This window comes from Sinohyriopsis cumingii, chromosome 17 (assembly GCF_028554795.1).
Source record: "Sinohyriopsis cumingii isolate HCF-2022 chromosome 17, ASM2855479v2, whole genome shotgun sequence".
NCBI lineage: Eukaryota > Metazoa > Mollusca > Bivalvia > Unionida > Unionidae > Sinohyriopsis > Sinohyriopsis cumingii.
Genome location: NC_142977.1, coordinates 43,945,061 through 43,962,948, shown reverse-complemented (window position 1 = coordinate 43,962,948; position 17,888 = coordinate 43,945,061). Strand labels below are relative to the sequence as shown.

Sequence of the window (17,888 nt, the reverse complement as noted above, 5' to 3'; positions counted from 1 at the left end):
TTACCGACAATTGAGGTTGTCTCCCATAGACTTCCGGTAGAAGTCGAGGTCTTCTCACAATAATGTTGTACCGAAGGGATTTTTGTTCTTGTATAGCATTGTATATTTATACAGTAGACAACTTCTGAACATCAACTTTTATGACAGTTTCACAAATCAATAATTTTTTAGAAAGCATGTTATCCATTTTTATAACCAGACTGGAAAATCGGCTTGTTATGTTATAGTGTACTATATTTTATATTATGAATGGGGTTTTAGTATAGTACGGCTTGTCCTGTTACCGTTAGTCCTGCGGTACGCATTACTAATTAGAAAACATGACCCAAAAAGTTGTCATTATCGTTTTCATACTTTTGCATTTCTGTTGAATACCATCGGTAATCAACGTGTGAGGCACTCACTGGTTACGGTGAATGAGTTTCGTGTCTGATCAACAATTCCGCCAAAAGTGCTGGATGTTTCGAGGTCACCTTTGACAGGAGTTTCAATAAAGAGAACGTGCTATTGCTGAGGCAGGTTGGAAAGGCAGAACCATCGGTACCATGGCATAAAAGTTGATTTTTTTTGTTGAGAAATGTTACATAACGTCAACAAATTTAGTAACTGTTTTCTAAAGTAATACATTGAATTAAGCTCTTTCATGCTCCAGTTGTTGATACATTAAATAATTATGTATTATTATAATATTTGTAGTTGACATTAACCCCTGCCCCATACCCTTTACATAAATTGTATTGCCCAGGACAAGAAAGTACCTTTCTGGAATTTTGAAGGGTTCATTAACTTGTTACAATGTTACAAATTTAAGAACCCATCTCAATTATAGTACAAGTCACATGGGTCATGTAGGCATTCAACACCGACTATTTCAGTAAGGGTGTCATTTTTAGAATTTGAGTATACATACCTTTAAGTGGCAAGTATTCACTTCATTTGGATTTGTATACATCCATATTCCTTTGGAAGGTCATTATTTAGATGCGCAAGAGGTTTAAGTACATTGCCATTTTTGGACAAAATCAACCTAAATATGTGATCCTGTGCAATCCGGATTTAATGTCACATGCTGTGATGTCACATTGAAAGCTATGCATATTGGTAAACAATTCGTACTACCCACAATTGTGACGCTTCCACTCGATGCACTCTTATCTTGACCCAAGTTTAGTACATGGCAACCATTACAAAAGTCCAAAGTGATAGATAATTTTCTTCTAGAAGTTTCTTGGTGAGATGTAAGGTGCAGAACATTATAAAATCAGGATTGAATAGACTTTGTTTAATGAAAATGAGTGTTAAATTTTAAAAGAACAATTTTTAATCTAATTTAAATTGAGTAAATGCGCATACATGACCCATTTGATTTGTTCTATAACACCTCTCTCAGCCAGTGCACAATTACTGAAAGACTACTCATGCGGCCCCAGAGGTTTTTGTCATTTTTGTCTGAAATGTGCGTAGGAACGAGATTTGGGGTGCTATTTCTGAACACATCGTAATACAGTGGTTTTCAACAGATTATCCATGAGAATAATGCCTAGTTCTATTAGAAATATCAATTTCCATTGGTTATTTTGCTTGCGCATGAGCAGAAGGGTAAAAGTTGGAGTTCTTTTTTTTTTTTTTTTTTGCTTAATAGACCCATCATTTTCGTATGAGACCGCAATTTATTCCAAATGCCCACCTTATCCTAGTTTTTGCAAAGGTTCACCTGTCTGTGTTCAGTTAAGACCAGTATGCCTTAGATCTGAGGCCAAAAGGTCTAAAATCCGGACACAAAATCGTATTCCGATCTCGAGCGAATTTTGGGTGAAAAAAAACCAGGTCCAAAAAATGAGCTTTTTCTCTCTGTATTTTGTAGTGCAACTAGAGCTTCCAGATTATTTGATACCATTTTAGAGCTATATCTGTCTGCTTTTTTTTAATACCACCCACGTTGGTCTATCTTAAATGGCCTCGATGCTGCAGGGCTTTGAAGTAGGGTACAGCCTCATCACGCCTACAGACGGGATCGGGGCTGAATCGGTTAACCATGCATATATAGAATGAGATATTGTGATCAGTCAAGTTAATGTGTCCATGCATGCATGCATCCATCTGTCTCCTAGGAAATCTTAACCCCATCTACACCAATTGAGGAAGTGTAATACAGTTTGCTATGATGTTTTGCAAGAATGACCGTTCCCATATGATTGAATAAAATCAAAAATAAAAGGGTGTATTGGTTCACTTTGTACCATGCTCAGCAATAAACAGGGTTTTTTGTCATGCAGGGTTGAAGATACATTGTTGGCAAGCAATATTCAAAATTACAGTCTACTGTTACTCCCATGTTGTTGAATTTATAACAGAATTCATACATTTAGCAAACCTTTGATCCTTCTGACCAATGGCCTCAGGAATCCATGTTTCGGAAATGATTGATGGTAATAACATGATTAAAACACTGATGTTGGGCGTTTGTAGTTATGAATGTAAATCTTTTTTCTCCTTATATTAACTCAAAAGTGTAAAACCTAATAATTTCAGACTCCTTTTCTCACAAAACAAACTTCAAATGGCAAATTATTATATAGCATTTGTTAAACTGAATTGAACATTGGTTATAATTGCCCCATAATCCCAGTTTTGCACTTACACCAGTAAAAGCAGATTCAGGTATACATTGCCGCAGAAGTATTTCCTCTGTACTACTATTCAGTGTCAGACAATAAGCAGAATGCACACTTTACATTTTTAGCATTTCTATAACAATAAATGAATGTAGCTTTGTTTCTTCAAATATATTACCTGAACATAACAGCTTATGAGAAATACTACCTCCTTGCAAATCCAACCCTCCCAGATTAAAATATTTAGTTAAAAGTTAAGTTATCTTCCCACCTATGTGGTAGTTATATAGAGTAATCTCCCCTTGATACAGAGATTGGTACCAAATCCTGAGAAATTGTCAGTTACTACTTATGCTTGTGCAGAGTAGCAGATATTGTGGCCTCGCAAAATCAGGCAGTTTGGAAGTCTTGTTCCTTAAATTTTTTTGGAGGAGTTTCACCTCTGAAGGGAAATATACTCCATCTATAACTTATAGTTTCCAACTTTTCTCCTGTTTCTAGTATTAGTGGTAAAGTTTATAATTTTTCAGTGCTAATTTGTATATTCCAACTTCACACACTTAGGACCCCTTGGTACATACCTGCATGGGTTGCGATGGCATCCCCTTTCATTGCTAAAACCATATTAATAAGTTCAGGTTTGGTGCATGATATAGAGAACTCATTTAATATTGCTTTATTGCACTAATTTGCAGTACGGATACATACAAGCATGTTTTCTATATTGTCTTAGGATCCACTTCATGGTTGTATACAACTTTTTTAGCATTCACTTCATTCTTGTATACATGATGCTTTACTGATTTTACCTGTCTAGAACATCACTGGGCCTTTCCTACATTTAATATTGTCTCACAGTGTTTGCATTAGCATTGACTTCGTAAATATCAAATGATGCTTCAGTGCCTTTTTATATGCAGGTATGGTGTGTACTTTAGAAAACTCATGATACACATATACCCTCACAGACTCACTGCAGTTACATCCAGTAGTAGCAGACAATTACTCTGGATTTGGCACCTCACCCAGTATCAAGGGGTGATCACTCTGTCACCTAGATGGGCAGATAATTTAACTTTTTAGCTAACAAGTTTCAATCTGGGAGGGCTGGATTTGTGAGGTGATAGTTGTTTTCCTAAAGTATTTTGATTTATGATTGGGTAAGTATGATCAAAGAAACATTTTTCTAGAAATCTTTTGTTTCAGTGTAAAATAACGCATAAATAGGAAAGCAAAAATCAGTAAAGCAAGCAAATTACCTAACCAAGTTTGTTAATTGTCTGTTCTTAGTAACATATCAGCCAATCAGATAAGTTTGCTATGGTAAATCTCCACATATTGAGTGTGTAATATATAATAAGATAATAGGAAAGACAGCACCATCATTTTCCCCACTGATTTTAAATATAGACAAGAAGCATTAATCATGATGAAAAAAAGAATAAAAGCTTATCAGGATTGAAATTTGAATCTGAAGTGGGATGTTTAAAAAGTGGCAAGAAGCAGCACTTTTGTTACTATATTCACAAAAGTGTCAGACTTGGCAGATGAAGCTATGACAGAACTATTTTGAAGACAGATAAAAGATATAAAGTTTTCTATGGGTGTTGCTTACAGATCTTCTATCGCCAAATCATGAGAACCAAGGAGGTTTTGAAATGGTTGTTAAAAAGTACACTTGAAAAGATGTTTCTCAGATATTACAAAATCTTATTGTGAGCAGCACATTTTTTACTAATGGTGTGTTGTTGTTGTTGGGTTTAACACCATTTTTCAGTCAGTATATTTACATTTCCAATTGCACTAATTCTAAAGTACATTTAATATTGGACAGGAAGTCAGTAACTGAAAGAGAAAACAACTCATACAGATGCAGTGATATTATCTTTCTGCCTTTTGAGTCAAAATTTGAAGGGGGCCCCAAGTGGCCAAGAGGTCTAAAGTGCTCTCTGTTACAGATCACTGCCATCTCACCTCTGTCTGCTTGGGTTCAGGTCTCGGATTCGGCCAATGTGGGTATGTGAGAAAGCTTGCCAGTAGCTTCTCAAGGGTTGGTGGTTCTTTCCGGGGATTTCCCGGGTTCTTCTTCCACCATTAATACTGGCCGCCATGTATAGCCTATCGTGTGCTGAAAAATGGTGTTAAACCTTACAACAACAACAACAACAACAACAAAAATTGAAGACATACAGCAATTACATAATTGTTTATGGATTTATTTAAGTAATTTTTTTAATTTTAATTATGGATTTAAATGATTGTAAATATATATAAGCAAACAGTGGTGGAAACTATAACATGGTCATGTTGCAGCTGATGCTAAAAATTAAATGTATGCATATTGAACATTTTAAGTATCTCTTGTTTAAACACAGTATTTAAACTAAAATAAATGTAGTGTATTTGTACAAAAGTGTAAACATGTAAATTAAAAATATACTTTCTTGTCCTTTTTTTTTTTAATGAATCTGATTTTCTGTTTGGTGCTGGACCACATAAGAACTTAAATTTGCATTCCTGTCCAAAGTGAAAATTGAAACATCAGTTAATTCTAAAAAGTCATTAGTGTGTTCTTATGTTGTAGTTGGGGTTGACTGCTAATTGAAAAGTCATTGAAATGGGGTATATGCTGCCATTGAAAATGCTTGATACAACACCTTTTTTACAATTAAAATTTTGACTGTTTATTTAAAAAACATGTAAAATGTGTAGATTTTGTTATTTTTATGATGGGGCCATACAGCTCCTACAGTTTACATTTGCTTTAAGCCTACTTTTTTTACAACCAGATTTCATACACTGGTAGCAAGAAGCAATTGTGCTACCTATAGTATGGTTTTGTTACCTGGGGAAAAACTTTTTGCTGCTAAAAATTTAAATAGAAGAAATTCCTAGTGACACAAGGTTTGAGTTTTATGGATTCACATACCATTCTCCTGAAAAGGATAAATGCCATAACAAAAGATGTTTCTATAAAAATGAAAGTGTTTTGGATAATTTCTTGAATTTTGTGGCAAGTGCCTTCACAATGAAAATAAGCTTTTACTGAGGTAAATCATTTTATCAGAAAAGCATCCATCAGGTTGAACTCAAGAGACCATCTTGGATCACACAAACAAGGGGAGGTCACTTCTCAATTCTCCTTTCTGGATAAACCAAAAATGTGAACGACCTCAACCTTCATAGAGATTTGTTGAATTGATTACAGTTTTATGTTGTTGTAGTAGTAGTAGTAATTGTCACTGCGATAGTTGTAGTTGTGGTTCAGAATTTAATTCAAAACTAAAATCTGTTAAGATCAAGGCAAAAACAGATATTGATGTTTATGTTCAGTGCATTGTGAAAAAACCTAGCTATCATGTTTTACCCTTGTATGTTGTCTTACATGCAGATACTTATAACGTGGTCTAGGCCCATAATTAGTACAGTGGAACATGTTATTTGGGTTGCCATTGTTCCATGTGAGGCAAATGAACTGCCTAATGGCAGGAGTAGTGGGCAGAGTTTGTCAACTTGATTGAAGGGAATTAGATGGATGAATTGATGTCTTCTGTTACTGACAGTGTTTTTTTCTGATCAAAAATGGCATCTGAATCTTTTTTCTAATTAGACGGGTTCCTGAAGAATGATCTGTTCACATGGGTATACTTCATACCTCAGGTCAGGAATTAGTGACAAGTAGATATTTCGTTTCCATGATGAGTTGAACAGTTAGCTATGGTACGGGACACTATTTCAATGGTCAGTTAATTGGCAGAATCTAACTGCATCTATCAGAATCTACCACCCCTATTATTCTTATATGTATGCAAAAGTATCCCAACTCATCAGCTTTTCTTTTAAAAGTATGGGAATTATAAAAGGTCACCTTGACTTAAAGGTATGGGAATTATAAAAGGTCACCTTGACTTAAAGGTATGGGAATTATAAAAGGTCACCTTGACTTAAAGGTATGGGAATTATAAAAGGTCACCTTGACTTAACTATACTTGCCATACACAGATGTGAAAACCATAGCTAGAATGGAAACTTTGAAAATACTCATAGCTTGTGCAGGTATAGTATCAAATACACCAGATGTTCAAATAGTACAGTTCAAGTGTGATATAGTCAAAGACTGAAAAACTTTGATGAATGGATTCTCTTCCTGCACTTCATTATTTTCTCCAATGTTAGGTATTTATTTTTGTACCATTTTTTAAATATTTTTTCTATATATATTGCAAATGTGTAAGGAAGGCATGTGTGAAATATGTTCTATATACAGTTTTCTAACCTACTCTAGTGTTGCTAATGTCAATCTTTTTATTGTAGTTTCAGATAACTCCAAGAACTAGTACTAACCTAGACTTATCCAGTGAGCTTAGATCCAAGTATTTTTATGCTGAAACTTGGATCAATTATCAAAGGGAGTCATGGGGAACAATGGAGAATTCAGCAGAAGCTGGGAGAAGGGAGATGCTGCGAAGTGTACAAAGTACAAACACTTGATGAGCATATACAGGTATCACTGTCATGCAATTTATTAGACAGTACACATCGTTTTGTACAGTGAGTCAGAGTAACAAAGTTGGCACATTGTTGGACTTGTAATTTGAGAGTCATGGTTTCACAGGCCACCCATACCAGCCTTGGGAAAGGCACTTAGCTCTGATTTCATCTGCATGACATAGATAGTAATTTGTTAAAAGTGCCATTAAAACCAGCAAACAATCAAAACCTTTTCTCACTTCAATATTTTCTCTCATTTGTTGGAGAATAGCAGGGAATAATGAATTGGGCTTGTGTTTTATGTGTTTCTTTAATATAAAATTGTATGGACATTTTTTATATATAACAAGAACATTTTCCTAGGTTCGTTAATAGCATTCGGGGTCTGAGTGTATTTATACCCAACAAGTACTGTATCTGCTCACTTATAGCCGACTGCATAGGCTCTGATTTGCTGTCACATATTGCACTGGTAGATCTGGTTCTATTCAGTTTATAATAATAATAATAATAATGAGGACTTTGTATACTGCCTAATCTTTGGAAGCTCTAAGCGCTTTACAACATTAGACAACACTTATAAGATAAAAAACATATAATGATATGATTGCAAACACAAACACCATGAAATTAGAAAACAGAAATAACATGCTGAGAATATTTAAGGTAGGTAACATTATTAGGTCTTTAAGTTTGTTCTTGCAGTCGAAATAAGTGAGTTTTGAGAGCACTCTTGAATGTGATCACTGCTTCTTAGTGTCTAAGTTCAGTGGGCAATTCATTCCATGTTGCTGGGCCCTGGTATGCAAAAGAACGCTGTCCATATGACTTTGTTTTCATAGTGGGAATAATGAGTATACGATTGTCAGAAGAGGAGCGTAAGTATCTTGCTGGTGTGTACACATGGGTGAGGTCAGATAGGTATGTTGGACTAGAGTCTGTCAGTGAAACGTAGCACAGAGAACAAATTTTGTGTTTGATTCTGGATCAAATGGATAACCAGTGTAGGGTACAGATCAGCGGGGAGGTGTGCTCTGATCAGCAGCTGTGTTTTGAACTTTTTGAAGTTTTTGGAGTAGATATTGAGATGAACCAGACAGAATTGAGTTACAATAGTCCAGTCTTGAAAGTACTAATGAACACACAAGTGTTTTAGTGGCATCAACTGAAAGATATTTGTGAATGGAGCTGATGCGTCTCAGGTCAAGATATGCAGCCTTGCATATGTTCATGACATGTTGGTGCAATATGAGAGTACTGTCCAGAGTAACACCTAGGTTTCGTACTAATTGTGTGAATTTAATATTGATGTTGATGATATTTATTGTTTGAGGTAAAGAATGTGAATGAGAAAGTCTTTGTATTGTGATCAGAATGGCCTCAGTTTTATCATCATTCATCTGCAGCTTGTTACATGTCATCCATGATTTCACATCAGGAATGCACCTCTCTACAGCTTGGATGGTAGCATCAACTTCAGTTGGGTGGCTAGATTTGTATATTTGGGTGTCATCAGTGTACAATTGGTGAGACACTGGATGAAGATCTATGACACTTGAGAGAGGCTTAGTGTATAGAATGAAGAGAACAGGTCCAATAACAGACCCATGTGGAACACCACAACATAGATTAACTGGGCTGGAGTGTATTCCATTTACAGACACAATTTCTGTCCTGTTAACCAAGTAGGACATGAACCACAGTAAGGCTGTATCATGAATGTCAAATACATGCTGGAGACGGTGAAGTAATATATCATGGTATATTGTGTCAAATGCTGCAGACAAATCGAGGAGGGTGAGGACTGTAATCTTTACGCTATCCAAAGCAGAGAGAATGTCTTTAACTACTTTTAGAAGAGTAGTTTCAGTACTGTGGCAAGGGCGATATGCAGATTGTACATTGCGTAAAAAACTGTTTGAATTCAGATGAGATACAAGCTGGGATAGAACAGCCTTTTCTAAGATTTTTTATATGAATGGGAGATAAGAAACTGGGTGGCAGTTCTTTAAATTGTTATGGTCTAGTGTTGGCTTCTTCAGCAGAGGCTTTACAATGGCAGTTTTGAAAAATGATGGGAATTCCCCAGATGAGAGAGAGGTATTAATAACATCAGTTAGTGATGGCAATACTGGATCTAAGCACTCAAGCAGCAGTGATGTTGGAATTGGATCAAGTTCACATGACTTTGGTGCGCTCTTCATCAGGATTGTACCTACAAAATCCATAGAGACTTGTTCAAATGCTGCTAATGGTTGCAGCTCAAATTCTGTATACCAATTATATGGTGATGACATAATTGACAGATCTACTGTTGCATTATGGGTCTGTGCAGTTTGTAGTTGGATTAGACTAATAAGTGAGTACATATGGTACGCAGCACCTAATGCCCAGTTGAATTAATTGAAGCCAGACATTTAAAAGAAAAGTGACTACATCTAATAAGTGGTTTGTTCATATAGGATGAATGCTGAATTTCACTGCCCCTTAATATCCTCATTGTTACAAGAGATGATGTCAAGTCACAGACTGAAAGTGATGAGTTGATTATTCTAGAATCCTTGTATTTTATTTCGTGATGTTTTGATTTGCACATGATTTCATTTGGAAATATGCTTTATTTTGAATATACATGTTTTTATTCTTTTGGTACAAAATTAATGGTTGGATGAACTGATGTCATCCACTTTGACCTGTGATTGTCTTTCGACATTCACGTGCAAATGAAGTTTTAAAGCATTGGTAGACTTGATGCACAGTTATCTTCTCAAGCAGTACCAATAAACCCTGAACATAACCCTTTGTAATTATAATTAAACAGTCCTGTCAACCCAAAATTGCCACCTTCATAAAACTGAAAATGCACTGTCTACACATTAACATATTTGTTTATTTAACACAAGAGTTGTTGTATCCTCAGTATAGAAGTTTTATTACCAGCAGAAAGGGATCTCTTCTCTTGGACTTTTTATGAAAATTCCCCCTTAACTGATAAAAAAAAGTATTGTAAACCTTTAGTGAAAACTGGAATTAAAAAATAATAGGTTTTAAAATCATACATGTTATATAATAAATTCCAAGCAAGTTGGCAGACGCAGATAGGCATACTCAGGTGGTCAAACTTTCATTCACCCATCTTATAAAACATTGATTCATCACTAGGTTTCAGTCATTTTTATTGCTGGTCCTTTGAAATCTCTGCTGTATGATGGTTACTTTTTGATAGTGTTACCCACTGTTGAGTGGTTAATTGTTCCTTAGAACAATCTACTATTGTATGTACATAAATACTTAAATGAATTTTGACAGAACTGTTGAATGCAAATAAAGGGAGACTGCTCCAGTGGTCTAAGTGGTTAGAATATCCGCCTTGGATGTGGGAGGTCACGGGCAGAGTAATACCAAAGACTTGTTAAAGTGGTACTAGCAGCTGTCTCACTTAGTGTTTAGTATTAAGAGGTTAGTGTTAAGATTGGTTGGCCTGATGTCAGGATAATGTGACTGGGTGGGACATGATGCCACATATCTGCAGCATGATGCCCCAGTGCTAGACATCACTGTAAACTGCCATACTGCAGTCATTTGTTAAAGTTATGTGAAAACACCAAACAACACAAACACACAATTAAAGGCTCTTTTGATTGAGTCTAACTTTAAATTCCTTATTTATTGATTTTCCAGGCAGCTGCTCGAGTTTACAGAGCAGAGTTTGCGTTTGTGTGTAAACGAGAGCTGAATCTCCTAAAGACAATCAGGCAGTCTGCTGGAGACTGCAAACATTTCAGTGAGTATCTTAACTTTGATAGGACATCAATAACAGTCATATGTCAGAAGGACAGGCAAGACATAGTGGCTGCTTTTCTGACAGCATTGGCTTCATTGTCATTTTAATCATTTCTCAGAAGCAAGGCAAGACATAGCAGTTACTTTTCTGACAGTATTAGCATCATTGTCCTTTTGAATCATTTCTCAGAAGCACAGGCAAGACATAGTGGTTGCTTTTCTGACAGCATTGTCATGTTTGTCATTTTAATCATTTCTCAGAAGGACAGGCAAGACATAGCAGTTGCTTTTTCTGACAGTATTGGCTACATTGTCGTTGTTAGTCTTGGCATCAACAATTACATTTTTAAATTTTGCTCATTTTCTCTGACACTTGTTTATACATCCATGAAACCTCATGGGTTGCTCTATCAATGATGGTACTTCTCACTACAGGCAAAAGTATGCCACAATAACCTACTTTTCTCTCTCTCTGACAACATTTAATATTTTTGGATTATTTTATGATTGAACTGATGAGAAAAAACATTATTTAGTATTCTTGTTAGCCAGCTGGTCTGAAAGGTAAAGCCAGCTCATCTGAAAGCAGCCTGTCTGAAAGGTAATGGCAGCCTGTCTGAAAGGCAAAGCCAGCCTGTCTGAAAGGTAAAGCCAGTCTGTCAGAAAGGTAAAGCCAGCTCATCTGAAAGCAGCCTGTCTGAAAGGCAAAACCAGCCTGTCTGAAATGTAAAGTGAGGTTTTTAGAACTGATTCTGCATTATTGTCCATTGTATATTGTCCTTCCATTGTCTATCCATCAATCAATATTTGCTAATTTTGGACTTTAGGAAAGCCCTCCCTCTAGTTCAGAATTTCCCCCTCAAGAAGGCAATAATTTTATAATTATTAATTTTGTAATAATTTTATATCATTTCATTGTATTGGTAATTTTAAATATTGTAAAATAATAATTGAAATTGTCATGCATCAAGATTTTCATGTAATTCAGGGAAAAAATTGTTGGTAAATAAATTTGCCAAATTCATTCTGCATGCAATTTATCTTATCATTGTAGTCCAAGAAAATTGTATTCATCACACATAAGTGAAGCTAATTTCCTTTGTCAAAGTTAGGTACCACTGCTGAAACCTTTGTTTATGGCAAATACAAGAAATGATACAAGTTAAAAGTTATAGACTTAACGGGTGCAGTTACTTTGGCACTTGTCTTTCCCTTAATTGACCTGCAGTATTGCATTTTGACCTTTTAGCAAATCAGTCACTGCATATATGTAAATTTTTAAAATATATGAAATTTGAAAATTTCACAATTTTAATATTTACTTTTGCATTTGTGGCATGAATTGTTTTGCTTCATAAATAAAAATATATATGATGCCAAATTTATCTGGTTATTTTTTGGCCAAATGCAGCATTATTGATGTAACCTCTCAGTTTTCCCAAATATTGTATAGACTACTCACTTTCTCCTGATTCTAGATTTATCAATTTTGTGATAACTGTGCAGCAAGTTTAAACTGCTGTATCCTCAGTCGATTCAGGGACTTTGAGATGGGGGATGTCAAGAAACCCAGAGGAAACGAACGACTTTGAGATGGAATACCATATTAATGTACACATTAATCACACAGATAAATAAGTGCTATTCTTCTGTGGCATCTAGTTCAGCACCTACTAAATGTATTAGCAAAACTTTTATAAACACTTACATATGCAAACATTAGAAAAAGCCATTGAAAAAAGTCAGTGGTAGACTTGTCATATTATTACATGAATCACATAGCTGCTAAGTGTCCCGTTTTTTCCATATTTGTCCCGTATTTTGGACCTGAATACAGGTGGACGTTTTTTTTGGCAAAACATGTTTTTTATTTCTAAAAAAATATTAAAAAAATTCCTTGCAAATTTCAGTTTAGAACTGGCACTCGGTTCCATTCTAATAGAAATGTATTGCATGTATATAGGAATACAGTTCTACAATATAATTGGTTCATTCAAAATCGAGGCTACAATGCCTTTTTTATCCACCATATTGGATTTGGCAAACACTTACCACTGTCACTGTATCTCATTTTCGTAATATTCAACTTCTAATCATGTTGAATAGGAAAGCAGAATATTCAGAATTTGCTCCAGGAAAGACAAGAAACAGAACTAGAAGGACAATTGTGCCATCTTGTTTAGATTTGTGAAACCATCTAGTAAAGGAGAAAACCTTGATATAATTTGATCGAAATTCGGTTTATTAAATTTCTTTTGGAAATTAACCTTCCTCTTTCAGTTACTAGTGTTGCTGGTGATTTATTTCACACACGTTTTCCAGACAGTAAAATCGCCAAGGATTACTTATATGCTAGAACGAAAACAGTTCAATAAGAAAATCCCACAGAATTAAGATCATCAATGAAAGTTGATACATTCAAATTGATAATGAAAAAAATGGAATAATGGAAAAAAATAAGTGTGTAAAAGGCTACTATAAACAGCCTGTGTCTGAGTGTGTTGCACTCATGCACTTTCTGAATGGGCACCCGAATGGAATATAGTACAACACATGCATATTTGACATTAAATAATTATGTAAAGCACTGTCCTACTTTACTGATGGTTGTATATGTTGTAAATAGTTATATATGCATTAAATTTTAAAAATCAGTATTTGTTCCTGTACTTTACTGATGGTTGTATATGTTGTAAATAGTTACATATGCATTAAAATTTTGAAAGTCAGTGTTTTTGTCACAAGAAGTCAGTATTTTTGTATTCAGGGGTTGGCAGCTATGCATGAATATTGTGACTACAGTGTGTTTTATATTATTTAATGTATAAATACATTCTCTTTTTTAAGTTGAGGCCATCTGCAAACATCATAGTCCCATATCTGCCATTGCTCATTGTTCCATCATATCAGAGTCTGTGTTGTTCATTCTACTAATTACTCCAAACTGTATAGGCCCAGAAATCCTGACACATTATGCAACAGCAGATCTGGGTCTGTTCAGTTTGCAGTTGGACTTGACTTAGAAGTGAGTGTATATGGTATGTAAGTCAGATAAAGCACTCTTTTTTAAATGTGCTTGAATTATATTAAGAAGAAAATGCTATGACATGATTAATCTTTGGAATTCTAAATATGATTTAGCATTATCCCCACAATCTGAAAAATTCACAACTTCAATGGATTTTGTTACATGGAGATCTGGATAGCATCAGTCAAGGGTCAGGGGTCATGTGCTGATGACCTCTGTAATTGCTATTATGTACAATTTTACTGACTGAATAGACAGGCCCACTGAAACGGCTTCTGAGTTTTTTATTTGGTATTCTCAGATAATTATGTGTAGTGGCAATATATGCCACTTTGATTTTAATAATCTTGAAAGCTTCAGTTTGATTGGCCAATAATAAGGTTATCAACTTGTAACCCTTAGTATGTGCCTGACAGATCTCCACACAATGTAAGCATTTAATTTCAATCAAGTTGATTTATTCCCACTTGATGTTTGTTCATTTTGTTTTCCAGCTGCGGTGTTGGACTATTTGACTGTAGATGGAAGGTCTGTAGTCCTGCAAGAGTTATTGGACCTATGTCTGAACCACATTCAGATGATGGCAGACAATCAGGGGATGTCACTCTATCATCTTCACAAATTTGCTTCAGACCTTGCAAGGTAATTTTATTGAGTTTGTGGTAAACTGTTCATTTTATTTTTCCAGCTAGACCCCTGCACCATAGATATTTGGCCAGATTGCAAGCAGCTTCATTCTATGGATTGATATCTGTCTAATGTTTCCTATGTCTGTTGTTTCCTTTGTCTGTCTTACCAGCTTCAACATTTTAGTAAAATATTTTTTTAGCAAACTTTATCCTGTAAGACCTTGTTGTTGTTGTTCTAGGGTTTAATACCATTTTTCAACACAAGATAGGTTATACATGGCGGCCAGTATAACTGGTGGAGGAAGAATCCTGGAAAACCCAGGGAAGAACCACCGACCCACGAGAAGCTACTGGCAGGCTTTCCCACATACCCACGCTAGCCGAGCCTTGAAGTTGAACCCACACAGACTGAGGTGAGATGGCAGTGATCTGGAATGTTGAGCACTTTAGACCACTCGGCCACCCCTCTAAGACCTTGTGACTTTATTAAAAATGTCAGGAGTGTCATTGGTACTACACAAATAGATGAATATAGGTCATTGTGATCGATATATTTCATGTTCCAGCTAGTTGTATTGCCTAACAAGTATTTGATCTTGCAATGAATTGTTACATGGCATATTGTTATTTCATTAAAACTCCTATACTTTTAAGGGCAAATTATCTTACAGTGGCATATATTTTTGTTCAATGATTTTCATAAGGTTTTGCTCTCTTTCCATATTGCCATTTGCTGTTTTCTCATTATATTATGCAACCAGAGAGCCATGCAGTTTATTCTTCCTGACTCCTCTGTATGCATGTTCATGCATCTATTCAGCCAGAATTCTGTTTTTGTTTAAAAGTTTTAACTTCTGAGAATTTAGTACCAAAACTGATATTTAAGAAGTTTCTTCTACCCATCTATAATACCTTAGGAGAAATATTGCTACCCGCAAATCCAGCCTTCGCAGGCTAAAGCTTTTTATCTGAAAAACGTTGTTATCTGCCTACCCAGGTGGCATTAGAATGAGTGATCTCCCCTTGATACAGTGTTTGGCACCTTATCCTATGAATACTTAAGTTATTACTTCCCCTCATGCCAAGTAGCATGCTTTCAACAGCCAGAGAGGCTTTACAATCCACATACATGTATTCAGGAAGTTTCTACCTTTAAGCAAGTTGGAGGAGTGTCCTTTTCAAAAGGAAGTATACTCCATCAGTGATTTCCAACTTTTATTTCTAGCTTCGATAACAAAGTTCTGTATTTTCAGGATCATCACTTTGCCATCATCACACGCTTAGATACCCTTGGTATGTACCTACATGGATTACTACTGCGTCCTCTTACTGTATTTAAATAGGTACAGGGTCGGTGTGTGATACAGAATGCTCAATTATATTACTGTCTAATAGTTGGATAAGTCCTGGTATAATGTTTAGTCTTAGCATTCAAATCATAGATGCTATAAAAAATGCTTTGCTGAATTTACCTGAATAGACTTTAAATTGACATTTCCTGCAATTAATGTTATCAAAATTGATATTTTACTATCATTTCATATATATTTCTAGTGACACTCCAATATTCTCTTTTGTATTTCTTGCCAATTGCACCCTTTTACAGGTGACCGCTCCGGTGGCCTAGCGGTTAGAGCATCTGCCTCAGATGCAGGTGGTCGTGGGTTTGATCCCCAGTGGAGTCATACCAAAGACTTACAACAATGGTACTAACAGCTGCCTCGCTTGGCACTCAGCATTAAGAGGTTAGTGTTAGGACTGGTTGGCCTGGTGTCAGGATAATGTGACTGGGTGGGACGTCATGCTACATGTCTGGCATGATGCCTATAAACTGTCACACTTCGGACATCGTAGCGAAATGACTGAAAAATTGTTAAGGCTATGTTAAAAATCCAAATTACATGCACACACACACCCCCTTTTACAGGTAAATTTCAGTGTGTAGCTCTGCATGTTCACTCTTTGAGATCATAAAGCAGGACACATGCTGGGCTGCACCTGTGTATATTGTCTGCTTTATTTTGTCTTACAGATTTATACCATGGACAAGACAAAGTGTAAGTTTAGTTATATCTGAAAGATGGGACTGACAACCACTCTACAAGTTTATCTTGCTCTGGTTGCCAGTCTACTTACATGTCAGACTTGCACATTGTCGACCAAAGTCATACACAATCTCTGGAGTTTTCCTCCAAGCCTTTTCTGATTAGGATGGCCAAGAGCATTCAGGATGGAGATGGCAAGATCAGTCCACTTCACCATCTGTCTGAATAAATTTGCAAGCTGTTTTGATCTGACACATATTGTTTCCACATTCTCATCCATCTTTCTAAGGCTTATAGAAATTACTGCAGTTGACATATTGAGGCAATTGTTATCAGTTTCACACTGTCTCCCATCTTGAACACCTATGCCCTTTGCAGATGGCTTTGCTATCTCAAGGGTGTCCCTCTTCCATGCTACTTAATTACAGGATCATTGTAATGAGTGAGATAGCATCATTCCTGGACCAGTGGCACAGTCAAATTTGGCTCATGACAGGAATACCTCTTGAACAGCCACACCCTCTTTACCTGTTTGGCATAAGCATGTTTAATTTTAATTCAACATTCAAAAATCATTTTAAAAGTCATACAAACTTTTTTCTCTAAGTGATTTTCATGACCATTCATTAAAGAGATCCAAAATTTAGATTTATCAACCATTTTGAAAGGTACAGTAGTCCCCCTCTTGAACGCCCCCCCTGACCAGCGGCCACCCGCTCCTTACGGCCAGAATCCGTTGGCACCGACGAGGTTGTGTTCAAAAGTACCCCTCGCGAAAGGCCACCCAGCTAACGCGACCAGCGGCCAGCATATTAGTGCAAAATTATAAAATTTACCCCTCACAAGTTGCCGCATTTTATATGAATATGTATCTAGAACCAGTATTTTATTCATAACGTGTCTTAAGTAATCCGATTTCTGTTTCCCGATGTCAGGTTTTCTTTACTGAAAGAAGTGTTGAATAAAGTACATTTACCACCAAGGTTAATACTATATCATTTACGCCTCACGAGAAGCCAAATTTATTCCATAAAAACCGAGAAAGACTCAAATTTTAATCCATACAAAAGGGTACGTACATGTAATCCAATTAGCCTTACTGCTATGTTATCATAAGATGTCCGGTTTAGTCACTCTGATAATTGTTAAGATTACAATTATCGAAGAGTAATAACAGCTGAGAAGTGGCAGTATCAATGTACAATACCCAAGTCAGCAGGAAAATGGTTTAATAGCCTTTATGGCTTCCCTTAGTAAGATGTTGAGCTTGTTCACTTTGGTAATCAGTGGCTATTAC

The 17,888-nt window shown here is 35.9% G+C and overlaps 1 protein-coding gene across 2 annotated transcripts in view; it reads left to right on the top strand.

Annotated features, from left to right (window-relative positions):
• The first annotated feature begins 37 nt into the window (after positions 1–37).
• The window catches only part of LOC149778525 (serine/threonine-protein kinase Kist-like), a 60,790-nt gene continuing 42,939 nt past the window's right edge, over positions 38–17,888 (top strand). For both annotated transcript variants that reach the window (XR_016415515.1, XM_089939399.1), the window contains exons 1-4: positions 38–540; positions 6,930–7,119; positions 10,788–10,890; positions 14,412–14,559. Coding sequence is in view for 1 of the 2 variants with exons in the window: in XM_089939399.1 (XP_089795525.1) it covers positions 6,997–7,119; positions 10,788–10,890; positions 14,412–14,559 (374 nt within the window). In the remaining variant the exon portion in view is untranslated. The remainder of the gene's footprint in view (positions 541–6,929; positions 7,120–10,787; positions 10,891–14,411; positions 14,560–17,888) is intronic.